Source organism: Tupaia chinensis, unplaced genomic scaffold (genome assembly GCF_000334495.1).
Source record: "Tupaia chinensis unplaced genomic scaffold, TupChi_1.0 Scaffold143795_1, whole genome shotgun sequence".
Lineage (NCBI taxonomy): Eukaryota > Metazoa > Chordata > Mammalia > Scandentia > Tupaiidae > Tupaia > Tupaia belangeri.
The window spans coordinates 567,655-592,742 of record NW_006203645.1 but is presented as its reverse complement, the minus strand read 5'-3'; the positions used below and the strand labels follow the sequence as shown (position 1 = coordinate 592,742).

Genomic DNA, 25,088 nt, shown 5'->3' with positions numbered 1-25,088 from the left:
GCAGGAACGCTCTCTCATAATTCCTTTGCATCTAGTCTCAGCAGGAGAAGATTGACAGCATTGCAGACCATGTCAACAGTGCTGCTGTGAATGTTGAAGAGGGAACCAAAAACTTGGGGAAGGTAAGATTCTGCCCCTGCTGACAAATCAATGGTACTCTGGCTCCTAGGAATCTCTAGTATTAACCCAATTGATCTGTTCTCTTCAATGTTGAAGGAACCAGCAATTAAGGAAATAAGGAATAAATGACACATAGGTAGTGCAAGAAATCAATGGTTGTAATATTCTACTCTAAGATTCATCCTATCAGGAGAGAAATTTTTTCAAAGAGAATAAAGTCTAAATAAAGAATTAATGCCACTATAAAGCATTAATGTTACGAGAGAATACAGAGGTTTAGGGAGAGGAATGGAGAAGGTCACAAGAATCCATTTGAGGTAAAAGTATAAGGACATGACAGCACACATGGAGTGGGACCATCTATTTTCCATAGGATGTTGCTTTTAACCCCAGGCCCATAGCACGGAATAATCTTATGCAACATAAAAGCTTTGGGGGGGGGGTGGAGGTGGAGGAATCTGTGGCTGCAGAAACTGTTTAAATAAGCCAGGTAGATGGTAAGTGGATTGATTGTTTTGCAAGTAAAATCAATTTGTTGTAGTCTACTCTTTGTAGTTCATTTTTCTAAGTTCCAAGATCTGGAGCAATTGTAGTACCTGTGGAATACTTCCCCCCCCCCTATAAATACAATCTCTAGGGTTAATTATGTACCAAGAGTTAAAGAGGCATTGCCAGGAGTAATGAGAGGAAAATGCACATCACCACAGGCAGATATTCTCAACTCAATTTCTAAATTGAATTTTTTTTTTTTTTTACAGGCTGCAAAATGCAAGCTGGCAGCTCTGCCTGTGGCAGGTGCACTCTTTGGAGGAGTGGTAGGGGGTCCGATTGGCCTCCTTGCAGGCCTCAAAGTGGCAGGAATTGCAGCTGCACTTGGTGGTGGGGTGTTGGGCTACACAGGTGGAAAATTGATACAAAGAAAGAAACAAAAAATGATGGAGAAGCTCACTTCCAGCTGTCCAGATCTTCCCAGCCAAACTGACAAAAAATGCAGCTAAAACCAAACTTCAATATTATTGGCGCCAACATGTCTATCCTAATGAGGACTTCTGCTGCTGTTGGACACTTAGCTTTTGGAACACAAGTGTATCGAGATGGTGATATAGATGTTCAAGTGGGATTGAACTGTGATAAGTGGATATATTTTGTTGTTTGCTAGAGTGTTAATGGAGATGTCAGAGATTGCAGAGCCTGGGCTGTGGGCGTCTATCTTTCAGGTAAAGTTTAAAGACTGCCGAAGAGCAAACTTTCTGCCTGGAAATGTTGAAAACAGCCTATAACTCTGATAAGAACTTGTAGAAATGTTGGGTTATGGAAGAATAGATTATTTCTTATCCCTGAATTAGAGAGCTTGAGTTTAAGTGTATTTTTAGATTATTTAGGCCTATTAGTAGGGAAAAGAATGGAAGTTTTGGAACCTTCCTTACTGGAGAGAGAAATTGGGACTTAGTGAAGCACACATAATGCCACATAATGGAGACCATATTTAGTGAACCCTATTGCAGTCTGATTCAACTGTATTTTCCAGAGAAGGGCATTAATAATGTGAGAAAATAGAAAGAAGAACAGCTTCAAATATCTTCACTCCTGACACTGGCTTCTTTTCTGAACTCTTCTCTACCTCTCTTTAAATAAACAACACAATTTCAAGTGGTAGGAGACTTATTAAGCCACTCACAAGCTCACTGTCAGCCTGTCTCCTAACACCTCAAACATGTAGTGTCCATTGCCTTCTCTCCTTTATAATTTTGAAAAGTTCTTGAGCTTGGGGGGGTGGTGAATTCTACCCATGTGTAATGACTTTTCTCATAATCTGCTTTTTTGTATTGTCTCCCACTTCTGTTCACTCGTTCCTATAACCTCTAGGTAAAAAATAATAATAATTAAAAAAAAAAGCAAGGAAGGAAAAGAAAATTCCAAGTATTGCCAACATTGTTAGTCTTCAGGCTAAAACAAAACCATTTCCTAGAGCATCAACCAATTTCAAAGAGCTGATGTGTCTGCCACACAGAGGTCTCTGACCCTGCCTGAGTTGTCTTTTCAGCTAGCCTTTGGGAGAGCTAAGAACTAGCTTTCTCCCTCGCTTCTGTTACTTTTATCTTTCCCCTCAGGTTTTGTTATCTCCTATACTTTCCTTCACTTTTCTCAGCTGCTATTTCTTCCCAGGAGTGCCATTCATGCTTACTTTTTTATCACATTCTAGATGATGGGCGAAGCTCAGTGCCGAGACTCAGGCCCAATGACAGACTTCTGGTGCTAACCCCAACACTTGACATTGACAGCAAGCATGGTCCAGCCCAACCCCATGCCCATATCGAATGGCAAAAAGGTTTTACATTTAAAAAAAAAAAAGAACCAAAATTATAGACAGCCTCACTCTGTATCCCCAACTACCTTTTGCCTTACTCTACTCTTTTCTGAGGACAGGAATTGGCACCTGTACCCCAGAAGGTGTGAGCTGTTTCTGCCCAGGAACCAAAGGTCATCAGGGGGTTGAATGTTTTTTCTCTTGCTCACTGTACTTTTAATAACTTGTATTGATTGCTACCTTTCTTCTGTGTCTAATCGAGATCTTTCTCTTCAATACTTTTTGAATCCCATCAATGAATTCCAATGAAACAAAGCACCACTTTAAAAATTATTATTAAATAACTGAAAGTATCTGCTGACTTACATCTTTAATATAATAACAAGAAGTAAATACTTTGAATAGTGTCAGATTCTGATCCAGTATCTGATACTCGATACCAGTAAGGTTGGGATAATTACTTAAACTCTACATTTAATTATCTTATCTAGTCCTTGTTGTCCCTTTAACACTATGTTCTAACCTGAATGAGGATCAGAACTCACCCAGTACTTATTTAAAACAAAATTCCTAGACTTCAGACACAGGAGTGTTTTGATTTAGCTAGTCCTTTGTAGTCATCTGAAATTATAAATTTAAGATATATCAAGATTCAGCTGTATCATAAAATTCTATAATTTCCAGTATTCTATGCCTCAGATTACCTATAGTCTACTCACCATCACTGCATATTACCTCACTCTGCCCATCTAAAATTAGCTCTGCTTTCAGCCCACCATTTTAGCAACAGCACTAAGGATTCATTATAATGTCAGGCTGGTTTATGTAAGGACCTGAAAGAGAGGAGGCCTGAAGATGAGAGTTCCATCTTGGTTTCGTATTTCCCATTTTTACTGAGCCAGTGTGGGACACCACTTTATGTACTTATATAAGCCTTTAACTTTTGCTGCGTATCAGACCTGGAATGTCTAGAGGTCTTCACACTTAGGTATGTTGTAGTTCTTTGTAAGCACTTTATAATTTAAAATGAATTGTTTATTATAATTAATTAATTAAAACTGAAAAATTATTGTATCTCATTTTCCCATAAAACCCTAATAGCCAACTTTTTGTTGAAATTGCTAGAAATATTTTATCAACTATATAAAGTGTTTGTAAGTATAAATTAGGCAATATGACACGAAGGCCAATCTTAAAGTTCAATTTAATGTCCTACAGCATCAGATTAAATTTATCTTCTCTATGATTTACATCTTATTTTTACTGCAACAAGTTAGAAGGTAAGGAACACTTTGATTAAGATCTTAAAATTTATAGGGGCTCATTTGGATACAGGCAGCACTCCTAAGGACTTTTTAAATATAAGAATCTGAGAGTTTCTTTTTTTTATTGTAAAAGAGATTTTTGCTATAGCTCATGTGCGCTCACTGGGGAGACAGAGAGATAGATAGACATCAAGAAATCACCCCATCCCCCGGGGGGATGGCCACACCATAATACCTTCTCCTCCAATCTCCTGTCAGAATTTTGCACATGCATACACACACACACCTGGTGTGAGTTTCAAGCTGCCAGATCTGGGACTCAAACCATTGTTGGCCATGTGGGAATCCATTGATGTAACCATTATGCCATCTGCTGGTCCCCTGAGAATTTCTTGATTAAAAAAAAGAAAAAAGGGGGGACCAGCAGTTAGCGTAATGGCTATGTCCCTGGCCGCCCATGTAGTCAACCGCGGTTCGCGTCCTGGACCTGGTGGCTTGAGACTCACGCTGGGTGCGTGTGCGTGCGTGCCCAAGATCCCGAGAGGAGAATGGAGGAGAAGGGATTGCAGCGTGGCCATCCCCCTGGGGGCTGATTTCTCGCTTTCTGTCTCTATGTCTCTGTCTGTCTGGCGAGCGCACATGCCCTATAGCGAAAACCTCTCAAAAAAAAAAAAAAAAAGAATGTCTTGATACAGCAGACACTTTGAAACTTTTTGGCTGTAACCCACTGAAAGAATGCATTTATATTGAAACTCAAATATGCATAATGAAACAGTGCTTACAATATTATGTAGTACATTCTGACGTCATTTCAGTTTTTTGTTTTTGTTTTTTCTAAGAGATCTTTGCTATAGGCACATGCATTCACTTGAGAGACAGAAAACGAGAAATCCCGCCCCCCCCTTCCCCGGTGATGGCCCTGCCACAGTCCCTTCTCCTCCATTCTCTTGGGATTATGGAACACATGCACACGCACATGGTGTGTTTCAAGCCACAGGTCCAGGACCCAAACTGCAGGCAGACACGTGAGAGTCCAGCGCCTTAACCACTATACCACCTGCTGGCCCCTGTCATTTCAGTTTTTAAAATATGCAAATTGCAACCCACTAAACTGATTTAATAATCTGCTAATGAGTTGCAACCATTAGTTTGAAAATAACATCCTTATAGAGGAACTGGTATTAACTGACTATCTTCTGTTTGTCAGGCACTTCAGTAGGCATTTAAGTTAAGGAAATAGAGCCTCAGAAGAATTAAATACTTTGTAAAGGGTTACTGAGCCATAAAGGGGTGAAGCCAGGATAATAATTGTTGAATTATAAAAACTGCTCTATTTCTCCCATGTTATACTGCCCCTCTCTATAGACTTAAGGTGGGTCATCCATTCTCCTTACCCACAGACCCATGTATCTGTAAGAGAGGCCTTGAAATTACCCATTCTATTCATGTCATTTCAAGCACTTTTAAGATTCTGATTTCTCACCTAATGTACAGGAGTGTCAGAGTGTTTTTTAAAAAAATTTAAACTTGGGACCAGCAGTTAGCATAATGGCTATGTCGCTGGACTCCCACGTAGTCAACCGCGGTTCGCTTCCTGGACCCGGTGGCTTAAAACTCACGCCGGGCACGTGTGCATGCGTGCCAAGATCCCGAGAGGAGAATGGAAGAAAAGGGATTGCGGCATGGCCATCCCTCCGGGGGGCGGGGGCGGGGGGTGATTTCTTGCTTTCTGTCTGTCTCTGTCTGGCGAGCACACGTGCCCTATAGCCAAAACCTCTCCAAAAAAAAAATTTTAAACTTTCATTTATCCATTTACTTACTTATTTATTTTAATTTGACCAGAGAAGGGGAGAGAGAAAGAGAGAAAGTGAGAAAGCAAGCCACCAGATGCGGGACTCGAACTGTGGTCAGCCATGTGGGAGTCCAGTGCCCTGGAGCCCTTAACCATCACTCCACGTGCTGACCCCCAGCTTCAGAGTTTTTAATGGTGGCTAATGCAGAAGTACATAGTGCTGAATTTGGTCCTTACATTATAAAAGTGTTTCCATCTCACCCACACATCCTACAAATTTTCTTATATTCATGGGTTATAACCACTGTTTAAATAGTGCTTTTATATAATTTAAAACTAAACTTTAATGCTTTTTAAAACAAATCTAGAATTTATTGAATCAAATGGTTATAATCCTTTACAGTAATACCATTTAAAAACTATGTACTTACTGTAGTGATGCTAGTAACACTTATTTTTGAAACTTTTCTTTCGGAATTGCCTCCAAAGACATTTGGAAGCTATTAAGAAAACCATCTTCATTTTTATTAATCACAGATTGTACTACCTTGACTTTATGACCTTTCCTCTCAACCTTGCAAGGAAGAGAGGGTATGTTGGTGCTGCTCAGTAATGGCTAGAATTCCTGAAACCAGGACTTTGAAGTTATACTGAAAATGAAGCTGCAAAGGGAGAATCTGATGAGCTCAGACACCTTCCTCTCAGGGCTGCCTGCCTGCCCTAAAGTGCTGTAAGTTGTTTGTAGAAGAGTAAAAATTAAATACTGGTAATGCTAGTCACAAGAAGTTAAAGAAAACTAATATAAATATATGGTGTATATTGTTTTTATTCATGAAAGTATAGGAACCAAATCATGGTGTGCTAACTTTAAGAACAAAAGGTGTTTCTTGGGGTCCCCTTTACCCTTTCATTGCTGCCACATGCAGACTGTGGGAGAAAGGATGAAGAGAAGCCTGGAGAAAAGGTTCTTCTGTGATATGGGGTGTTTCTTGTCATAAAGTACAATAGACTGTGGCTGTGGCTCTCAGGTACTTAAAAATGTTCTTACATAGCCAGAGACATAATCAAAGGTAGGGAAACTTCCCCTCTAGCCTAAATTAGTACAAACAGTTTATGTCCTGGTTGTGTTTTTTTGTTAAGTTTTTGCCATAGGCCGCATGCAGGAAAGAGATGGGGAAAGTAAGAAATCATCCCCTGAGGAGACAATCCCTTCTCCTCCTGGGATTTTGAGACCACACACACACGCCCAGTGTGATTTTTAAGCCGTGAAGTCTGGAACTCGAACCGTGGTCGACCATGTGAGAGTTCAGTACTTTAACCACCATGCCACCTGCTGACCCAACACTTTTATTTCCAACAGGTGTTTCTCACTTCTTATGTTCATTAATTTGATACCTTTATAAACAGAAAATGCTTGGGTATTATAAACAATCAGTGGTTAAAGATTTCACAATATCTACATTGTACCCTCAAAGAAATCATTTTGTGAAAGACAAATAGAAGAAGTAAATTGAAATAAAAACATAAAACATGTCAAAATTAAATGACATGCTCAAGATCACAAAGCATAAGAACTAGTAGTAAAATCATGGTCTAAGAAAAATAAACACTCAAAGTAACTTAGCTGAGTTTTTGTTATGTCTTATCAAGTCTGCTGAGGCATGTGGTCTTCTAGTCCAGCTTGAACATTCCAAATCAGGCAATAGCTATAACAGAAAGAGAACTGCATGGGGAATCTTGAGATCACAGTTCGAGTTTTGGTTTTCTCTTGCAGTGCACTTTCTTATCAGGGATGGCTGTCTTCTCCCATTCAGCCAGGGATACCCTGATCTTAGTGGTCACTGATCTTGACTCCCTCCATTCTTTATATCTACCCTGGTCCTGCCAATTCTATTTTAAATGTTAGTTGCATCTATTCTGTATAGATTCATGGCCATCGCTCCTGTAAAACATTACCTCGCACCTACTTTTTCTTCTCCAACTTTAACCTACTCAATTCTCCTATCACTGCCACAAGTGAAAACCAAGTTCATCTTTTAGTTTTCTGCTGAAAAATCTCAGTGGCACCCACTGAATACTGAATAAAGTTCAGATCCCTTAGATTCTGAATACAGCCTTTCAAAACCTGGCCTAAGCTTCATTTTCTTCAGACTCATTACACATCATCTGACAATGCCACTAAAAAAAATCAGACATGCCACAAGAATAATTTCTAAAGTTTTTCTATGGTGAAGGTACAAAGCAGTAATAAACTATTTACTTTTTTTGGCATAAAATAATTTCTGTAATAGTTCATTTTACAAACTAGTCAGCTGAGACATCTCTTGAACAAGCCTAAAATTTATTTCCTAAAGAAAAATATTTTCTCCTGGAAGAGATTACTTTTTTTTTTTTTTGCAAAGAGTGAATGCATACACTTGCTGGAGAGAGACAGAGGGAAAGTGAGAAATCACCCCTTGAGGGTATGGCCATGCTGTAATCCCTTCTCCATTTTCTTCCTGGGATTTTGGGCATGCACCCACGGTAATTTTCAAGCCACCAGGTCTCAAACTGTGGTCTGCCATGTGGGAATTTAGTGCATTAACCACCATACCACCTGCTGGCTCCAGAGATTAGGTTAAATTTCTTAACCTTCAAAATAATGTAATTTTGTCACCTGTGCATCTGATAGTCGAAGCATGAGGATTCTTCAACAGTATACTCTAGCCTTCTAGCCTTGAATTGATCATTGTCCGGCTTGTGAAAAGCTTCACTAATACATATTTAAGGGAGACATTCAACAGCACATGTTTTCCATACACTTCTCAAGAATTTGAGGCTTCAAAAATTAATCACTAAAAAAAAGGTTTAGTTGGTCTTTATTAATTAAGCCCCTTAAAGATATTTTCTATTTTATTATTTAAACCCTTGGTGTTAGCAAGGGCACAAGAAAAAACTTGAGAATTTTTGTAAAACCTACTGAATTTGTGTCTCATTTATTATGTTGCTCAGTGGTGCTTGACTAAGGAAACATGCAATAAACTCACTCCAACAAACATTTAACTCAGTGTCTGTGAAGTGGAATGCTAGACCCGCACACAGGCAAATATTAGACCTGTATAACCCATCCTTATAAACCATTCAGACTGGGAACCAGCAGTTAGCGTAATGGCTATGTCGCTGGACTCCCACGTAGTCGACCGCGGTTCGTGTCCCGGACCCGGTGGCTTAAAACTCACGCCGGGCGCGTGTGCATGCGTGCCCAAGATCCCGAGAGGAGAATGGAGGAGAAGGGATTGCGGCGTGACCATCCCCCCGGGGGGTGATTTCTCGCTTTCTGTCTCTATGTCTCTCTCTGTCTGTCTGGTGAGCGCACACACCCTACAGTGAAAATCTCTCCAAAAAAAAAAAAAAACAAAACGATTCAGACTAAAAATAAATAAATAAAACCATTCAGACTAATGAATTCAGACACCTAAAGCAAGTAAATCACAGAAAAACATGGTAAGTACTTTAAATGACAAAGTAATGCAAGGCTACAAAGAATGGAAGGACTACCTGAAAGCTTTGTGAAACATGGTATTTGAGCAATACTCGAAGGAATAATGTACGTCATCCAAGATGGGGTTATAGAATTCAAGTGGCAGAAGAATTACATGTACAAAAAGTTAAAAACAGGGGCTGGCAGGTGGTGTGGTTAAAGGCAGAGGACTCCCACATGGCCAACCGCAGTTCGAATCTTGGATCTGGTGGCTTGCTTTCTCACTTTCTGTCCCCTTTCTCTTCCTCTCTCTGAACAAATTAGAAAATAATAATAAAGTTAAATTTTAAAAAATCTTTAAAAAAAAGTTCAAAACATAAAATAACATGTGCTTAAAGAAAACCAAAGAGTTAAATGTAGCTGAGTGCTAAGATTGGCTACATGGAAATACAGACCAGGCTGGTTATATGTAAAACTTAGTCATTGTTTAAAGGAATTGATGCATTGCTTTTGTCAGATAAGACTGTTATAATTCTGAGTTTCTCATTTTGCCTTCATTGCCTGGGAAGTTAGTAATAAACCTCACATTTGCTAGAGTTACTGGTATATTTGGCATTTTTGCCTTTCCCATTAGAAATTATTTGCACTTTTGTGCCTGCTTGTGAGATTCCCCTGCTTAACATTGAATGCCTACTTTCTTCCTGTTGTACTAGTCATTCCATATTTATTGAAAACCCAGGAAGAAGAGTTATGAAATTTACCTTTTAGTGTCCAAGTTGTTGATGATCCAGTTTTCTGTCTCTACATGAATATTTCTTAACCACTGCAATTCACTGGCTCCCATTTTCACTTGTGGTTAATTCTGCAATATTTTAGAATGTGTATCATAGGAGTAAAATTCTTTCCTTTGTGATGATGTACTTCCCTGACTAGACGGTACGCTTCTTTCAGGTCAAGGATCATATCATCTGCTTCTTGGAGTATTGGCATGAAATACAGTGATGAGAAGGGAAAGACACTACATCCCTGAGTCTGATGAGTAATGTCATAGCATGAGTTCTGTCCTCTTTTAGGGACATGGGTTGAAATGTGAAAAGGCTTTCTAAGATACATCAAATGTTTGCTTAGCGTCCACTCTTGTAAATGAACAGGAATGAATGAAACAGCAAAAGAAAAGCTCCTAGGCTCTACACACCTTTATGTTCCTTGTAGCTCATATTCCCTACAACGCTGAATTATTACTTTTTACTCATCTTTTTTGCTTCTTCACTCTAATTTTAGCTCCATGATAGTACGAAGTCTCTTGTTAACTGCTGAAATCGTTAGCCTGGTAACAGTAACGAATACTTGCTGAATCGTAAATGTATGGTATTTTGTAAACCACACATAGCATTTTTATCAACTCACCATGATCTAACACACGAGGCTGACTGACTAAGCTAGGGATAAGATCTACCTCACAGAAATTGTGTGGAGTACATGGAAGATTTTTCAGCACTTCTGCAGGACTCTGCACTGCCCAAGAGGTCACTTGAGTGCCATTCTGATAGTTATATATCTCCATATGTAACTGGTATGCACTGTAAGCTTTTAATCCATTTTAGGAAAAAAAATTCTTAGGACCCCAAAGCCAATTTAGGATAGAGTTGAAGGTGACTATTCACCCAAACACATTTACAACTAATAAAATTATCAGATAATTGAAAGTTGTGGTTAGCTAGCAGTCAATTCCAGTTATGGCAATGTTTTTTTTGTTTTGTTTTTGAGGTTTTTACTACAGGGTACGTGCTCTCGCCAGGAAGACAGACACAGAGACAGAAAGCAAGAAATCACCCCCAGTGGAGATGGCCATGCCACAATCCCTTCTCTATTATCCTCTCAGGATCTTGGGCATGCACGCACACGCACCTGGCATGAACTTAAGCCACCAGGTTCAGGACTGAAACTGCAGTCGGCTACATGGGAGTCCAGCAACATAGCCATTACACCAACTGCTGGTCCCAGCAATGTTTTCTTATCCTTTACTCATTCACTTATTGTTTAATTTTGCTTCCCCTCCCCCTTCCCCAATCAGGTTTCCTGAACACCCAATATGCCAAATGACAGAATATAAAGATGAGTTCCTGCTTTCAGGCATTCACATAGTGAAAGGGAAAGGGATCTACATACTTCTGAAGTCTGAATTACACAAGGTACCCTAAAATAAATAAAGGCTGTGGGACCACAAGGGATGATAGTTGTCCTAGGCACTGAAGGATGAAGAGAAATTTATTAGAAGGGAAAAGGGCTCATTTTAGAGAAGCCATTTGTAAGCTACATGTTTCCTCTTCTAGTGACTCCAAAACCTACCGTCTAAAGGCAGGCCAGCCTTTCCCCAACATAAGGAAACTCTGATGCTTCAAGTAAAGATTGGGTTTAGAGTTATGAGCATACAGATTCATATAGCTTCCCAGTCTGATTCAAGTACAATTAAACGATACGGAAAATAACTTCACACCTGGAAAAGCTAGTCATCCAGATTCTGAGTAAAATGTTTACAAGGCAGGATTTATGACAAAGTGATTAGTAAAAAGTCTCAAATATGTATTTTATAAATATAGTTTTATTACTTGGTAATACATACAAAAAGATCAAACACAGCTAAAAAAACAGTTGCTAAGCAGAGGTCCTGTCCAAACTGTTTTAATGAATACATAAAACAGTTAAAATCAGCACAAAACAAACTTTAGTCCTGAAACAACTTATTGTCTTCAGGGTCCTTAAATATTGAGCTTAAAAACTGGTCATTGTTTGGTCTTTAAGCCTATTTAAATCCTCCCCCCAAATACAGACTGCAAATATTTCAGTTTGGTTCATGAGGTTTTATTTTATAAAAATAGCTACAGCCACTAACTATAATTGTTTTGAGAACTGGACTACTATTGCCTATTTTTAGTCTTCTGTCACCTCCATGGTTTCTCAAAAATTCCCAACAGTTGTTAACAGAATACATTTACAACTGCCAGCAGCTCTCAGGGATATAGAAGTGTGGGCCTAACAACCTTGAAATAATTTAACGTGGCAAGATTTTTTTTATTACTTTGTATTTTTGCAATTTTATGTCATTTTTATTTTTGTCCAGCTTGATTATATATCAGAGAAAAAATAAAAATTGAGTTATTCTGCCTTTCCTGCCTAAAAATTTAAGCTCATTCTGAGCTTTAACATTTCAACCTGTTTTTATATTTCACTCTCCTCTTTGTAGCCTTTACCATGCCAGTTTTCAAACTGTTGTGCAAGATCTTTGATAACCTGACTGACTACATCAGAAAGTCTGAGATGCTTTAAATGCCTATTCTCTGTCTGCAGTTACCCTTTCTAGGATCACTTACTTTTTTTTTTTTTTTTTTAAAGAATGCTATCAACAAAGGTTTCATCCTTCTATGGTCCTCTTCACAACTGGAACAACTTTCGAAAACTAGTAAAGGTAGCTGGCTGAGAAGCAGAAAAGCCTGCTCCCAGCATCCCCTCTCTTTACAGCTGAGGCGGCCGAGACCCAGAGTAGAATGGAGAAACTGAGGAGCCTTCTACCTGCAACATTCTCTGATTCACGGTTTAGAGGGTCAGAAGTCAAACTGTGAGACTTGCTTCCACAGTATTTTTTTCTCGCTTAAATACAAACATGCTTCCCTGTTTAAACTCTGTTAAGGGATCTCTACTGCCTAAAATATTCAGTACAAAACCTTCACGTGGCATATGAAGATCTGCACAGCCAGCTCCCATTTCTTTCTCCAACTTCCCTTCTCTTTTCCCCAATCCCCAATGCACTAGCCCGACTACAGGTACTTATTTCCTCTAATGTTTCATACCTTTCTTCAGATTATGCCCTCCACTCAGATCCCTACCTCCTGAAGAACACATAATCATCTTTTAAAAGCTCAGGATAAAAATGATCTTCTCAATGAAATCTTCGGAACTGAGGTCTCCTTTTTGCCATATTAACCAATTCTCTTCTATATTTACATCCATAATACCTGTTGTAGGGCTTACATGCCTCCTAACTAGACTGTAAGCACTCTAAAGCAGACATTTTGCTATATTTACCTTTGTACCCTTCATCACATACTGCAGCACTGAAAAACTTACATTGAGTAAATATCAGACAGAAATCTGTCTCCCCATAACTTCAATCCTAGTGTAATTCCTGAAATCCAAACAATGCCAGCCCTTCAAATACATAGACTACTTTCAGACCTAAGTCTTCTACAAGCAAAATCACCTTAACGACTGTTTTAAAATCTCTTAGTATGCTAGCTGTCCTTTCGTGGAATGCACTTGAACTTGTTAATGACTCATAAAATTAGGCATTGAGTCTTGATGAGTGCTGAGTCCCTCAGGTGTACAAAAATTACCCAAGGTCACTTTGCTTCTTATTCATTCAAAAAACATTTGATGATGATTACTAAGTGTCCAGAACTGCTTGGCACTAGATATAAACATAATAATTCAGTGTCCTCTCCTCAATGGGTTCAGAGTCTAGAGAAGACAAAATAGTAGCTAGGCTACAGCCTAAGGTACCAATATACACGAATAATAAAGAATGCATCCTCAAATCCACTCGCTCTTTTAATAGCCACTCAATTACCTTTTATCACACTGAACTTGTGATCTTTAAGGCCTTTTAATAATATTAATAACTACTCTCAAGGCAGCTCTCTGCAACCCAACACCTGAGTGGTATCTTTTATTTTATTTGTCTTTCCAGCTCAATTATAGGATAACAAATTTATTTCAGTTAATTGCATGTGCTGCTTGTGGTCTTGTGTGCTAGCTTGCTAAATGTGAATTTTCATTCCAACCCTTTCAGATTTGGTCCATTTTCTGATTTGAAGGCTACAACTCTGACATCATTCAAGTTATTGATTAAAAGCAAAGACGAGAACAAAAGTAAGGTCCAATCTCTAGAGAACTCTGTGCCACTTCTCTATTCACATCTGACAAAATAAACATGCCCCTTACCATTTTACTAGCACTTATTATTCTAAACAAAACTATGGAAACTATGGATAAGTCATGCATAACTAAGAAGTACAGGCTGATTTTTAAAAATAACAATCATTAAATATCCATTATAAATATTCATTTTATTTTAAAAGAATTGGAAGATGTTACATATATTACATACTACATATAATGGCACATGTCAGCCTTTTAAGTTTAAAAATAATCTTTCCCCAAACTGGGATTGATTTATATACCCCAAGTATAAAATGACCCTTGGCCTATAGCACCAACCCAGGCCCAGAGGACAGCCATTTTGAACCTATCTGTCCTCTGGCACTGGGCTTCCTGATATGACACTGAGGGTCCTCTTCCTCTGATTTTTATTCCCTGGCAGTATTGAGGCCTGGCTCAGGGACCCAAGTGAATATACACTGCACGCCTGGGAAATCAGAGAATCTAGAAGGGATAGGGCCTTCTAACAATTTCATAATGGGAAAAAATATGTCTGTTCCTTAATGTCTTTGTTTTGGATCTACAATTATAACAAGATTCTACATGACAGAAGAAGTTTAGAACTATAGAAACACAATTTCCCTGCTGGTTTTTCTTCTTTACTCATGAGAGGAGGAGCCTTAAAAGTCATCTAGTTCAGTACTTGTAACCTGCTCCACTATTATCTCGCTTTCCCAGATTTAGGTATAATTCATTCAAAGTTTAAAATGCCATCCATATGCCACTTTTTTAGACAAACACATAGAAATTTAATAATACTTCTCATTTTCTTTTTCGTAATTCAAAAGGATAATTTCTGCCAAATGTTCTGGCTTATGGCTCTCCTCCTCTTCATAGTATGTTTAAGTTATACATTAAGAATACAAAAAAATACCACTATGGAATTTTTATAAGCAATATCCGACCAATCAGTAAAACACAATACACAGTGTGAAGATTTTAATTTATTCCCTTCCCAAGTATCCAGAATATATACCCCTTTAGCTTTGAGAAATGTGATACTGAGAATACCAACAGAATTGATTATATGAAAAAAAAAAAAAAAAGAAAGAAAAGCACATACTACACAGGAACTACTCCTAAGTCCTCCCTACCCTAGTAGTGCAAATTAATAGTATGTTTTTGGCAATGCCACCTTTCATTTGATCTATAAAAATTTTACAGGACAGATTTAAAGTGAAGATAGGCCTCTGATTTTTATTTTTTTTAACCCTAGCAGATTTCTGAAGAGGCTATATTAAATGACAATGCAGTTTCAGTCAGGGGGAGAAAAAAAAATTAAAAACCCAAAACTTCTTTCAGTTTATTCAAAATAAAAATACACATAGAATTATGAAAATATAGGTTTACTATTTCCACCATGTATGTTGATGCTGCTGTTGAAAGGCTTGCAAATTGTTTTTCAAGTTTTTAAAGCTCATCTCGATCCCTCAATAAAGTATACCTATATTCGCTGGGTGCTAGTTTCTGGAAGGAGCTCTCAGGTGGACTGCTTGCTACATCTTGGACTTGCTACAAAAGAAAGAACAAAACATTTTTATATCAATTTATTTTGTGGACTTACAATATTTTAATAAGAGTATGAAATGAATAGCAGTTGCCTATTTTGTTATTAATCAATAAAAGACAGCAACTATGCGCTGAAGATGAATTACATTAACATTTTGCTTTCCTCATTTCAAATGCCTTGCTTAGATTTTCTAGAGCAAAGCTGCCACGGGGTTGTTAACTGTGGGCCTGTTGATGTTTGCGAAGGGAAGAATGAAACATAATACCTGACAGCTGGATGCTTTCCTAGAATATTCTGTGGAGGCAACACAATCCTAAATTGGCTCAGACCCTTCTCTCTTACAAATGACTTCTAACAGAATTAAACGTACTTATTCTGGATATAAGTCTTATTTATCATTACCTGGGTGCCAGAAATTATTAAAACCTAGTGAAATAAGGAGGAAAATGAACACATCAATATTAAAATAAATTAACTTCCATGGTATTTTACTTGTGTACTGCCGGTACACAAATATATGGTGAAACTACAAGTGACTAGCAAGGATTTTAAGGAAAAGGCAGCGTAGTCTATCTTTATCTTTGCATGGTGAGCTCTTCAAGAGTAGGCCTGATTGTTGCCATTTTAGTATCTTCTGTAGTCAGCAGAGGCATACAGTGCATATACAGCTTGCCATACATAATGACACTTTCCCATTAGTGTGTATGCAATGTGCCTACAACTTACCACTTGACTTTCATGTTCTTCTTCCCAGATACATTTTTTTGAAGAATTATTTAACTTTATTTATTCATTCATTTCTTTTAATTTGATCAGAGAGAGACAGAGAGTAAGCAAGAGAAAGTGAGAAAGCAAGCCACCAGGTCCAGAACTTGAACCATGGTCGGCCATGTGAGTGTGTCTAGCGCCTCAACCACCATGCCACCTGCTGGTCCCCCAATACATTTTTAAATTTTTTCACTGAGATGTATGTTTGGATTAATTAAACTGATATTATTTTACTAAAAAAGAGACATTTGTTTGGTGCCTGTATATTAGTATGAAAGATAAATAAAATACAACAAGTTCACTTTTTAATGGAGAAAATGAAACAAAGCAGGATAACACAATAATGGATTATTGCTTCCCCAACTAATAAAATATTAAGCAAGCTTTCTTTTTTTTTCTTTTTTTTTTTTTGCTACAAGGCACGTGTGCTCACCAGAAAAACAAGAGACACAGAGACAGAAAGCAAGAAATCAACCCCCAGGGAGGATGCCCACGCTGCAATCCCTTCTCCTCCATTCTCCTCTTGGGATCTTGGGCACGCACTCACTCCTGCCCGGTGTGAGAGTAAGCCACCGGGTCCAGGACTCAAAATGCAGTTGACTACATGGGAGTCCAGCAACATAGTCATTATGACATCTGTAGGTCCCAAGCAAGCTTTGTTTTTAGAGCAAACTATTGCCTTCTGGTTACTGCCAACGGGTTTGCCTTTTTATGTAGTTATGTAATTATTAAAGAAATATAAGGCCTCACTTTCCAACGGCAAAGCATATCATCAGATTTCTAAAAGGAACTCTTGACTCTGAACCTAATCTCTTAAAGAAAGAAAAATTTACTGTTTTTATTTTTTCTTTTATAAATGGAGGTTTTGTGAGCAGAACAGTAGACCTAAGTTCTGGGCATATGAAATAGAGGGTATTGGTATATATTATCTTCCCTCTAAGCATCATGGTAACAGACATGATATTAGTCATAACACACTAAAATGCAAATTTAGGGCTATTTAGTAAAGCAGGAACACAGAAATTATTTGCAACAGAAATCATAAGACAGAAATAGTAGACTTCTCAGGTTAAAAAAACATACATGGGGTCGGCAGATGGTGTGGTGGTTAAAGGGGCTGCTGGACTCCCACATGGCTGACTGACTATGGTTTGAATTGCGGACCTGGCGGCTTGCTCGCTCTTTCTCTCTACTCAAAATTGAAAAATAATAATAATTCTTTAAGAAAACCCTATATACACACATTTATATACATATATAAAAAAGCATTTGTGTGCATATATACATATATATACACACACACATATATATATACACATACACACACACAAATATAAAATTTTGATAAATATTGGGTCATTGGAAAAGTCATGATGTATTTTTCCATGCAAAAATGCATCATGACTTTTCCGATGACCCAATAGTGGTCAAGCATCCTAAATCTCAAGTAGGAAAGCTGCATTAAATCATAAGTTCTGAGTATTAAGGATATTGTACATGTGAAGACTTTTAGAATGGTTTAGCAAGAATAGCAATTCATTACTTTATAGTGTGGTCAGTATTTCAGCCATAGAAGAACACTTAACAATTAACAGAATTCACTGATTTCTTCAATGATCTATCTACTTCCTATTCTTATTTTCAACCTCTATTTGAAGCTAACTGTATTTGACCCTTTTATAGCCATATTCCACACAGTTCATATTTAGATCTCCTTAGCTGATATAATCAAGAAACTATATTGTGATAATCTTGCAACATTTCTAAAGCCCTAAGATTTTAAAAGTTATAAAAGAATATAATTTGTATATTTCTACAGTATGTTCAGAAAAAAATTTTCTGAGGGGTTTTTGTCTTAGAGCACATGCGCTCACCAGAGAAAAAGAGACAGTGAGAGAAAAAGTGAGAAATCATCTACCTAGGGGGATGGCCATGCCACAGTCCCTTCTTCTCCATTCTCCCAGGATCTTGGGCATGTACACACATGCCCCCAGCATGATTTTGAAGCTACCAGGTCTGGGACTCAAACCACAATCAGTCATGTGGAAGTCCAGTGACATAACCCCTACTCCATTTGCTGGTACCCAGAAATTTCTTTACAAACATTTCTTTACATTATTTTTCAATTTTGACAAGACAGCACGAGCAAGCTGCCAGGTACATGACTCAAACCATGGTCAGTCAGCCATGTGGGAGTCCAGTGCCTTTAACCACCACACCACCTGCTGACCCCATATAAAGGTTTTGTTTCACCGAAAAAGTCTTCCATTTCTGTAGACTTCTATTTTGAAACTGAAGTCTATTCAAGAACTTCAGATCCTCTTTGAAGCAAACTAAAAAACAGAGTTCCCACTGAAAAATAAGTAAGAGTCCTACCTCTCCTGGGGCTGTATCAGTTGGGTCAGGTCCATGATGAAATTCTCTGTGCAGTTTTCCAGAATGTAAATCAAATACGAATTGTTTGAGTTTTCCAGGGATTCTAAAACCAAAGCCAAATAAAAATTTAGCTTAAACTGTTAGAAAAGACTTATCTCTTATTTATTTATCTACTTACTACTTACTTATTTGCTATAGGCATGTGCTATCCCAGTGTGGGAAGAGAAGGGAGGTGAGAAAGCATCCCCCAGGGGAGATGGCCATGCCACAATTCCTTCTCCTCCTTTCTCCTCTTGGGATATTTTGGGAATACATGTACACTTACCTGATATGTTTTTCAAGATGCTAGGTCTGGGAATCGAACCACACAGTCTACCATATGTGATCAGCCTACTCTACCACCACACTACCAGTTGGCCCAACTTATTTCTTTAATCAGCTTCACAATACTAATTTTTTTGTTTGTTTGTTTGTTTTACTATAAGGTGCGTGTGCTAGCCAGACAGAGACAGACAGAAAGCAAGAAATCACCCCCCAGGAGGGATGGCCATGCCGCAATCCCTTCTCCTCTGTTCTCCTCTTGGGATCTTGGGCACGCATGCACAAGTGCCTGGCGTGAGTTTTAAGCCACTGGGTCTGGGACGTGAACCACGGTCGACTACATGGGAGTCCAGCGACATAGCCATTATGCTAACTGCTGGTCCCAATACTAAAATTTTTTTAAAAGTACTTTTAATCCCACTATTGCTGGGTACTTCTATATTTTCCTTAGTTACAGGTAACTAAAAACCCAAGGTACTGCAAAATCAGGGCTCAAGGGAAAAACGTTAGAGGCTAACCATTTTTAAACATTTTTTTATTTATCTATCTATATACTTATTATTTTTTAAATTTGACCAGAGAGGGACAGAGTGAGTGAGTGAGTGAGTGAGAAAGCAAGCCACCAGGTCTGGGACTTGAACCGTGGTCAGCCACGTGGGAATCCAGCGCCCTTAACTACCATGCCACCTGCCAGCCCTGAGGCTAACCATTTAAAGGTATGAAGCTTTTTTTGTAAACAGAGCACTAAGAACCTATATTTAACATATTAGCACCATTGAAGCTCCATCAGCATTTGAACCCAGCATCAGCCCAGTGATTCTTTGCACCTTTAACCTGGACCTTATGAGGTGTCTTTAAGATGTAAGTCCTTGAAGGCATTCACTGCCAACAGAACCAGTTTCATCACATTAATCTTAACCAGGGTTTTTCACATTTTCTTCTAAACAGAAGGGGAAATGTTTTCATAACTTCTTCAACCATATGTGTAGTTTCATTGGATAGCTTAACATTGTAAAAAGCGAAGTACTTCTCAAAGCCGTTTAATTGACATTTATTTTACATTAATGGCAGGCACTTCCACAAGATTTTCAGTTGTGTTATTTTGTTTTGTTATGGAGGTCTTCATATGCCCCTAAGGCATCCTCATTTCAGAAAAGCTTACTATGATAGCTTCAAAATATTCTGAGGAAAATCACATATGAATCAAAACAACTCCACTTTCTATGGACATTATTAATTACTAATTATGTATGAATAAATTTGCTGCAGAGAGATAGGCACTGTAGTAGAAGAGAACATACTATGCTAAGAAGAGTAATGTATCAGAGTTTATTTTTTATAATTATGTCCTTCAATTGTACCCAATAAAATAATTGGATTAAAGAATAAGGACTTTTGACAAATATATCTATAAAATATCAGTCAGGGCTAGCAGGTGGCATGGTGGTTAAGGTGCTGGACTTCTACATAGTTGACCGTGGTTTAAGTCCTGGACTTGGTGACTTGTTTTCTCTCTTTCTTGCTTCCTCATTTTCTCTCTCTCTCCCTCTCTCTCTCTCTCTCTCTCTCTTCTCTCTCTGGCGAGCATGTGTGTCCTGTAGCAAAAGGAAAAAAAAAAAAGATAAATAAAATTAATAGTTCTTTTTTAAAACTCAGTTAATTTTAGGGAGATGGCATAATGCTTATGTTGCTGGACTCCTACTCAGTCGACCACGGTTTGAGTCCTGGACTCAGTGGCTTAAAATTCACGCCAGGCACATGTGTGTGCATGCCCAAAATCCCGAGAGGAGAATGGAGTAGAAGGGACTGTGGTGTGGCCATCCCCCCAGGGGATGATTTCTCGCTTTCTGTCTCTTTGTCTCCAGCAAGTGTACATGCCCTATAGCAAAAATCTCTCTTAAAAAAAAAAAAAATCAGGGACCAGCAGTTAGCATAATGGCTATGTTGCTGAACTCCCATGTACTCGACCGCGGTCCGAGTCCCGGACCCGGTGGCTTAAACTCACGCCAGGTACATGTGCGTGCATGCCCAAGATCCCAAGAGGAGAATGGAGGAGAAAGGATTGTGGCATGGCCATCCCCCCTGGGGGATGATTTCTTGCTTTCTGTCTCTCTGTCTCTCTCTCTCTTTCTGGCGAGCACACGTGCCCTATAGCAAAAAACCTCTCCAAAAAAAAGGAAAAAAAAATCAACCAATTTTAGCTATTTGTTTAACTGCTTATTCTTTAAATGTCTTGCCAACACATTTGCCTTTTTATAATTAAAAGTTGTTTTAGTGGGGCTAGCAGGTGGCACAGAGATTAAGACTGTTGGACCCCACATAGCAAACTACGTGGTTGGTGTCTGGGACCCAGTGGCTTGAAATAATACGAGCATGTGTGCATGCAAAATCTTGAGAGGAGAATGGAGAAAGGATTGTGGTGCAGCCATTCCCTTGGGAAGTGATTTCTGACTTTTCCTTTCCCTCGCCCTCTGTCTCTCTCCAGTGAGTGCCTGTGCCCTGCAGCAAATAAAAAGCAAACAAACAAACACTGTTTGGTAATTTGGAAAGTAAAAGATACCTGCATTTTAATTTACATTTCTTCATAAATTAAACATTCTTTCCATTGCTTGTTTTAATTTATATTTTTGCTCATATGAATCGTCTGCCTTCTCCTGAGATCTTAGTACTTTAGAAAGGTCATATATATTTTAAATAGATACCCTTTGTTTTTCATGTCTGTTATAAGAATTAAAATACAAGTCCACATACACTTTAATTCCTTGGGTAGAATTGACTTTTTAAATCATTATTTTTTTGGTAACAAAGAATAACTGGCTTGTGTTAATATTACCAGTTTCTTTCTTTCTTTTTTTGTTTTTTATCCTCTCCTGAGGTCCTGGAAGTGCTGTTTCTTTTCTTCAATAACTCCCACTGAGATGTACCAACTAATAACTTCATTGTACACCCATTTTGGCTCCCCACTAGCTCCAATGCAACAGAGAGCAGCAGGTGCCAAATGCACAGTTTACAAATACAAATGACTGTCAGGTAGCTGTATTGACAGAATGCCTCTGAAAGGTTCTCTGGTGCTGAAGTAATTGCACATGCACCAGAGATAAACATTGCGAAGAGATCAATTTAAATTTAATTTGACATCATCTACTGTCAGCCACAGCAAAACACTAAAATACAACCATTCAATCCATAGAATAACACATGGTGTAAAATGTTTATGATAAAACCTCTACTTGGTTGTTTTATAAGGCCCAAGGATTATCACAACTAATACAACTTGAATTGCTTCTGCTAGTCAAGAAATAATTTGAGTGATTAAATCTTAAATGTGAAAAATTAACAGAAAACACTCAAAACTGGTTCTCCCCTAATCTGATTTTTTTTTTTCTCCTTGTCAACAGATAAGAGGAAAGAAAGAATTGTAAGCAAACAGCAAAGACAAGGGAGACAGGATGAATGTGAATTGATGTGGTGGAAACAGACACGAAAACATTCTTATCCAGCTTCTAGCCAGAATACCAGCCTTTAATATGAAATAAAAGCCAGTGAATCAACAATGAATTATCAAGAAGTAAGACAACACAGTAATCTACAAAAAAGAAAAAGAATTCAATCCTTGCCATAGGTAAAAGTTTACATTCAAAACCTAAGATACAATTTTTCTTTTTTCTTCTTTTTATTTTTCCTATAGGGCGCATGCACTTGCCAGAGAGAGACATAGAGAGAGAAAGTGAGAAAACAACCGCAGGAGGGATGGTCACACCCCAATCCTTTCTCCTCCATTCTCTGCTAGGGATTTTGGGTATGCATACACATATCCAACGTGTTTCTAAAACTATCGGTTCTGGGACTTGAACTACAGAGTTGGCCATATGGGATCCAGCCACTTTAAACAACTACCAAGACACCAGCTGGTCCATTTTCTTATTTTAATTGCCAGAGGGCACATGTGCTCACTACTGAGAGAGAAATAGAGAGAAAAATAACTCCCCAGATGAGGTATGGTCACACTGCAATCTATCCTCCACGTCTTCATCCTGTCAGGATTTGGGCATGCATGCACATAAACCTGGCATGTTTTTCAAGCATACTGTGTCAGGATCGGAACCTCGGGCAGCCATGTGCGAGTTGGTTCCCTTCAGCTACAGGGCAGACCCTAGGGCACAGTTCCTCTAATCAGAACACCTAAGCATTTCTCTTCTAACCTCCAAACACTTTGTTTACAATTCTTTATTTTTAGATGAGGCAAAATTTAGACAGTGAAATACACAAATGTTAAGTGTGTAAAAAAGCGTTCATAAACACACACAAGGTAAAAAGAATTTTTACTTAAAAAATTTATATATGGGGACGAGCAGATGACATAATGTCCATCGCTTTACTCCCATGTAGTCAACTGCAGTTTGAGTCCTGGACCAGGTGGTTTAACACCGGGACCCTTGGCAAGTGTGACCAAAATCCCGAGAGGAGAATGGAGAAGGGACTGTGGTGTGGCCATCCCCCCCGGGGGTGATTTCTCACTTTCTGTCTCTGTCTCTTGGGCGAGCGCACACTCCCTATAGCAAAAATTTCTGTTAACAAAAATTTATATAGAGCTCCCTTTTCAGAATTCAGTTCTATATGCCTGAATATTCACGTTGTTTTTTAATCAATTAACTTTTATGGTAAATTGGTAATTTATAACTGTAGAAATTTATGGGCTACAGAGTGAAGACAATTTATGAATAAAATATGAATAATTAAATCAAGTTAGTTAACACATCACCTCAAATACTTAGCATTTTTGTGGTAAGAACATGTTATATTTACTTGCAAGGATTTTGAAATATGCAGGATTATATTATTAACCAAATTCACTGCACCTAGTATCTTGTTAACACCACTACATACCAAGTAGTTTATCCATTCACCAATTCAAAGACATTTGTATGCTTTCAAGATTTAAGTGATTATGAACAAGATTACCATAAACAATTGTGCACAGGTTTTTGTGTGAACTTTATTTCTCTAGAATACCGGATCGTATAATAGATACATGCTTAAATTATCTTTAAAGAGAGATTTTTGCTATAGGGCACATGCACTAGCCAGAGAGACAAAAAGTGAAAAATCACTCCCCAGGGAAGACGGCCACACCACAACCCCTTTTCCTCCATTCTCCTCTCAGGATTTTGGGCATGCACACACACGTGCCCAGCATGAGTTTTAAGCCAATGGGTTCAGAATTCAAACAGCAGTCAACTACGTGGAGTGTAGGGTTGTAACCATGACGCCACCTGCTGGACCCTATGTTTAACTTTTGAAACTGCTAAACTCTCCAATATCTGTTATCATTTTACAATCCCACCATCAATGTATAAAAATTCCAGTCAGCAGGACCAGCAGTTGGTGTAATGGCTATGTCACTGGACTCCCATGTAGTCGACCACAGTTTGAGTCTCGGACCCAGTGGCTTAAACTCACACCAGGTGCATGTGTGTGCATACTCACAATCCTGAGAGGGGATTGAAGAAGGGACTCAAGCGAGGCCTGGGGAGTGATTTCTCGCTTTCTGTCTCTCTGTCTCTGTCTTTCTGGCAAGCACACGTGCCCTACAGCAAAAACCTCCCCCTTCCCACCAAAAAAAAAATTCCAGTTGGGTCACATCCTCATGAATCCTTGGTATTATCAGTATTTTAATGTAAACATTCAGAAAGACATATAATGGCTACTCACAGTGCTTTTAATTTGTATTTCTGTAATTACTAGAGGTGTGGAACACCTTTCTTATGTATTTATTTATCATCCCTATATATTTGCTTTAATTTTTTTTTTCACAGAGTAGTTTTTAATTGATGAAAGACTAATTTATCAATTCTTTCTTCTCTGGATAAAGCTTTTAATTTTTTTAAGGAATTATCTGTTTATCTTTATTTTTTTTTAATTTGACTAGAGACAGAGAGAGAGAGAGGGAGGTAAAGAGAAAGCAAGCCACTATGGCTGGGACTCAAACTGCAGTCAGCCATGTGGGAGTCCAGCATCTTAACCCTCACACTGCCTGCCAGCCCGATTTCTGTTTCTTTTTCTTGCCTTTTAAAAAAATGAATTATTTAATTTCGTGTATCATTATTATTACTTTGCTAATAATATGCTACAGGGCATGCATGCCCACCAAAGAGAGACAGAGACAGAGAGAG

At 38.4% G+C, this 25,088-nt stretch overlaps 2 protein-coding genes across 2 annotated transcripts in view; one reads left to right on the top strand and one right to left on the bottom strand.

Annotated features, from left to right (window-relative positions):
• The window catches only part of STX17 (syntaxin 17), a 57,319-nt gene extending 53,822 nt beyond the window's left edge, over positions 1-3,497 (top strand). Inside the window, exons 7-8 of the mRNA XM_006165047.3 lie at positions 36-122; positions 879-3,497. Of these exons, the coding sequence (XP_006165109.1) occupies positions 36-122; positions 879-1,118 (327 nt within the window). The 3' untranslated portion in view covers positions 1,119-3,497. The remainder of the gene's footprint in view (positions 1-35; positions 123-878) is intronic.
• Positions 3,498-15,110: 11,613 nt separating this feature from the next.
• ERP44 (endoplasmic reticulum protein 44) overlaps positions 15,111-25,088 on the bottom strand; it is a 95,504-nt gene continuing 85,526 nt past the window's right edge. The window contains exons 11-12 of the mRNA XM_014582767.1: positions 18,595-18,697; positions 15,111-15,452 (exon numbers count right to left, since the gene is read on the bottom strand). Coding sequence (XP_014438253.1) covers positions 15,351-15,452; positions 18,595-18,697 — 205 coding nt within the window. The 3' untranslated portion in view covers positions 15,111-15,350. The remainder of the gene's footprint in view (positions 15,453-18,594; positions 18,698-25,088) is intronic.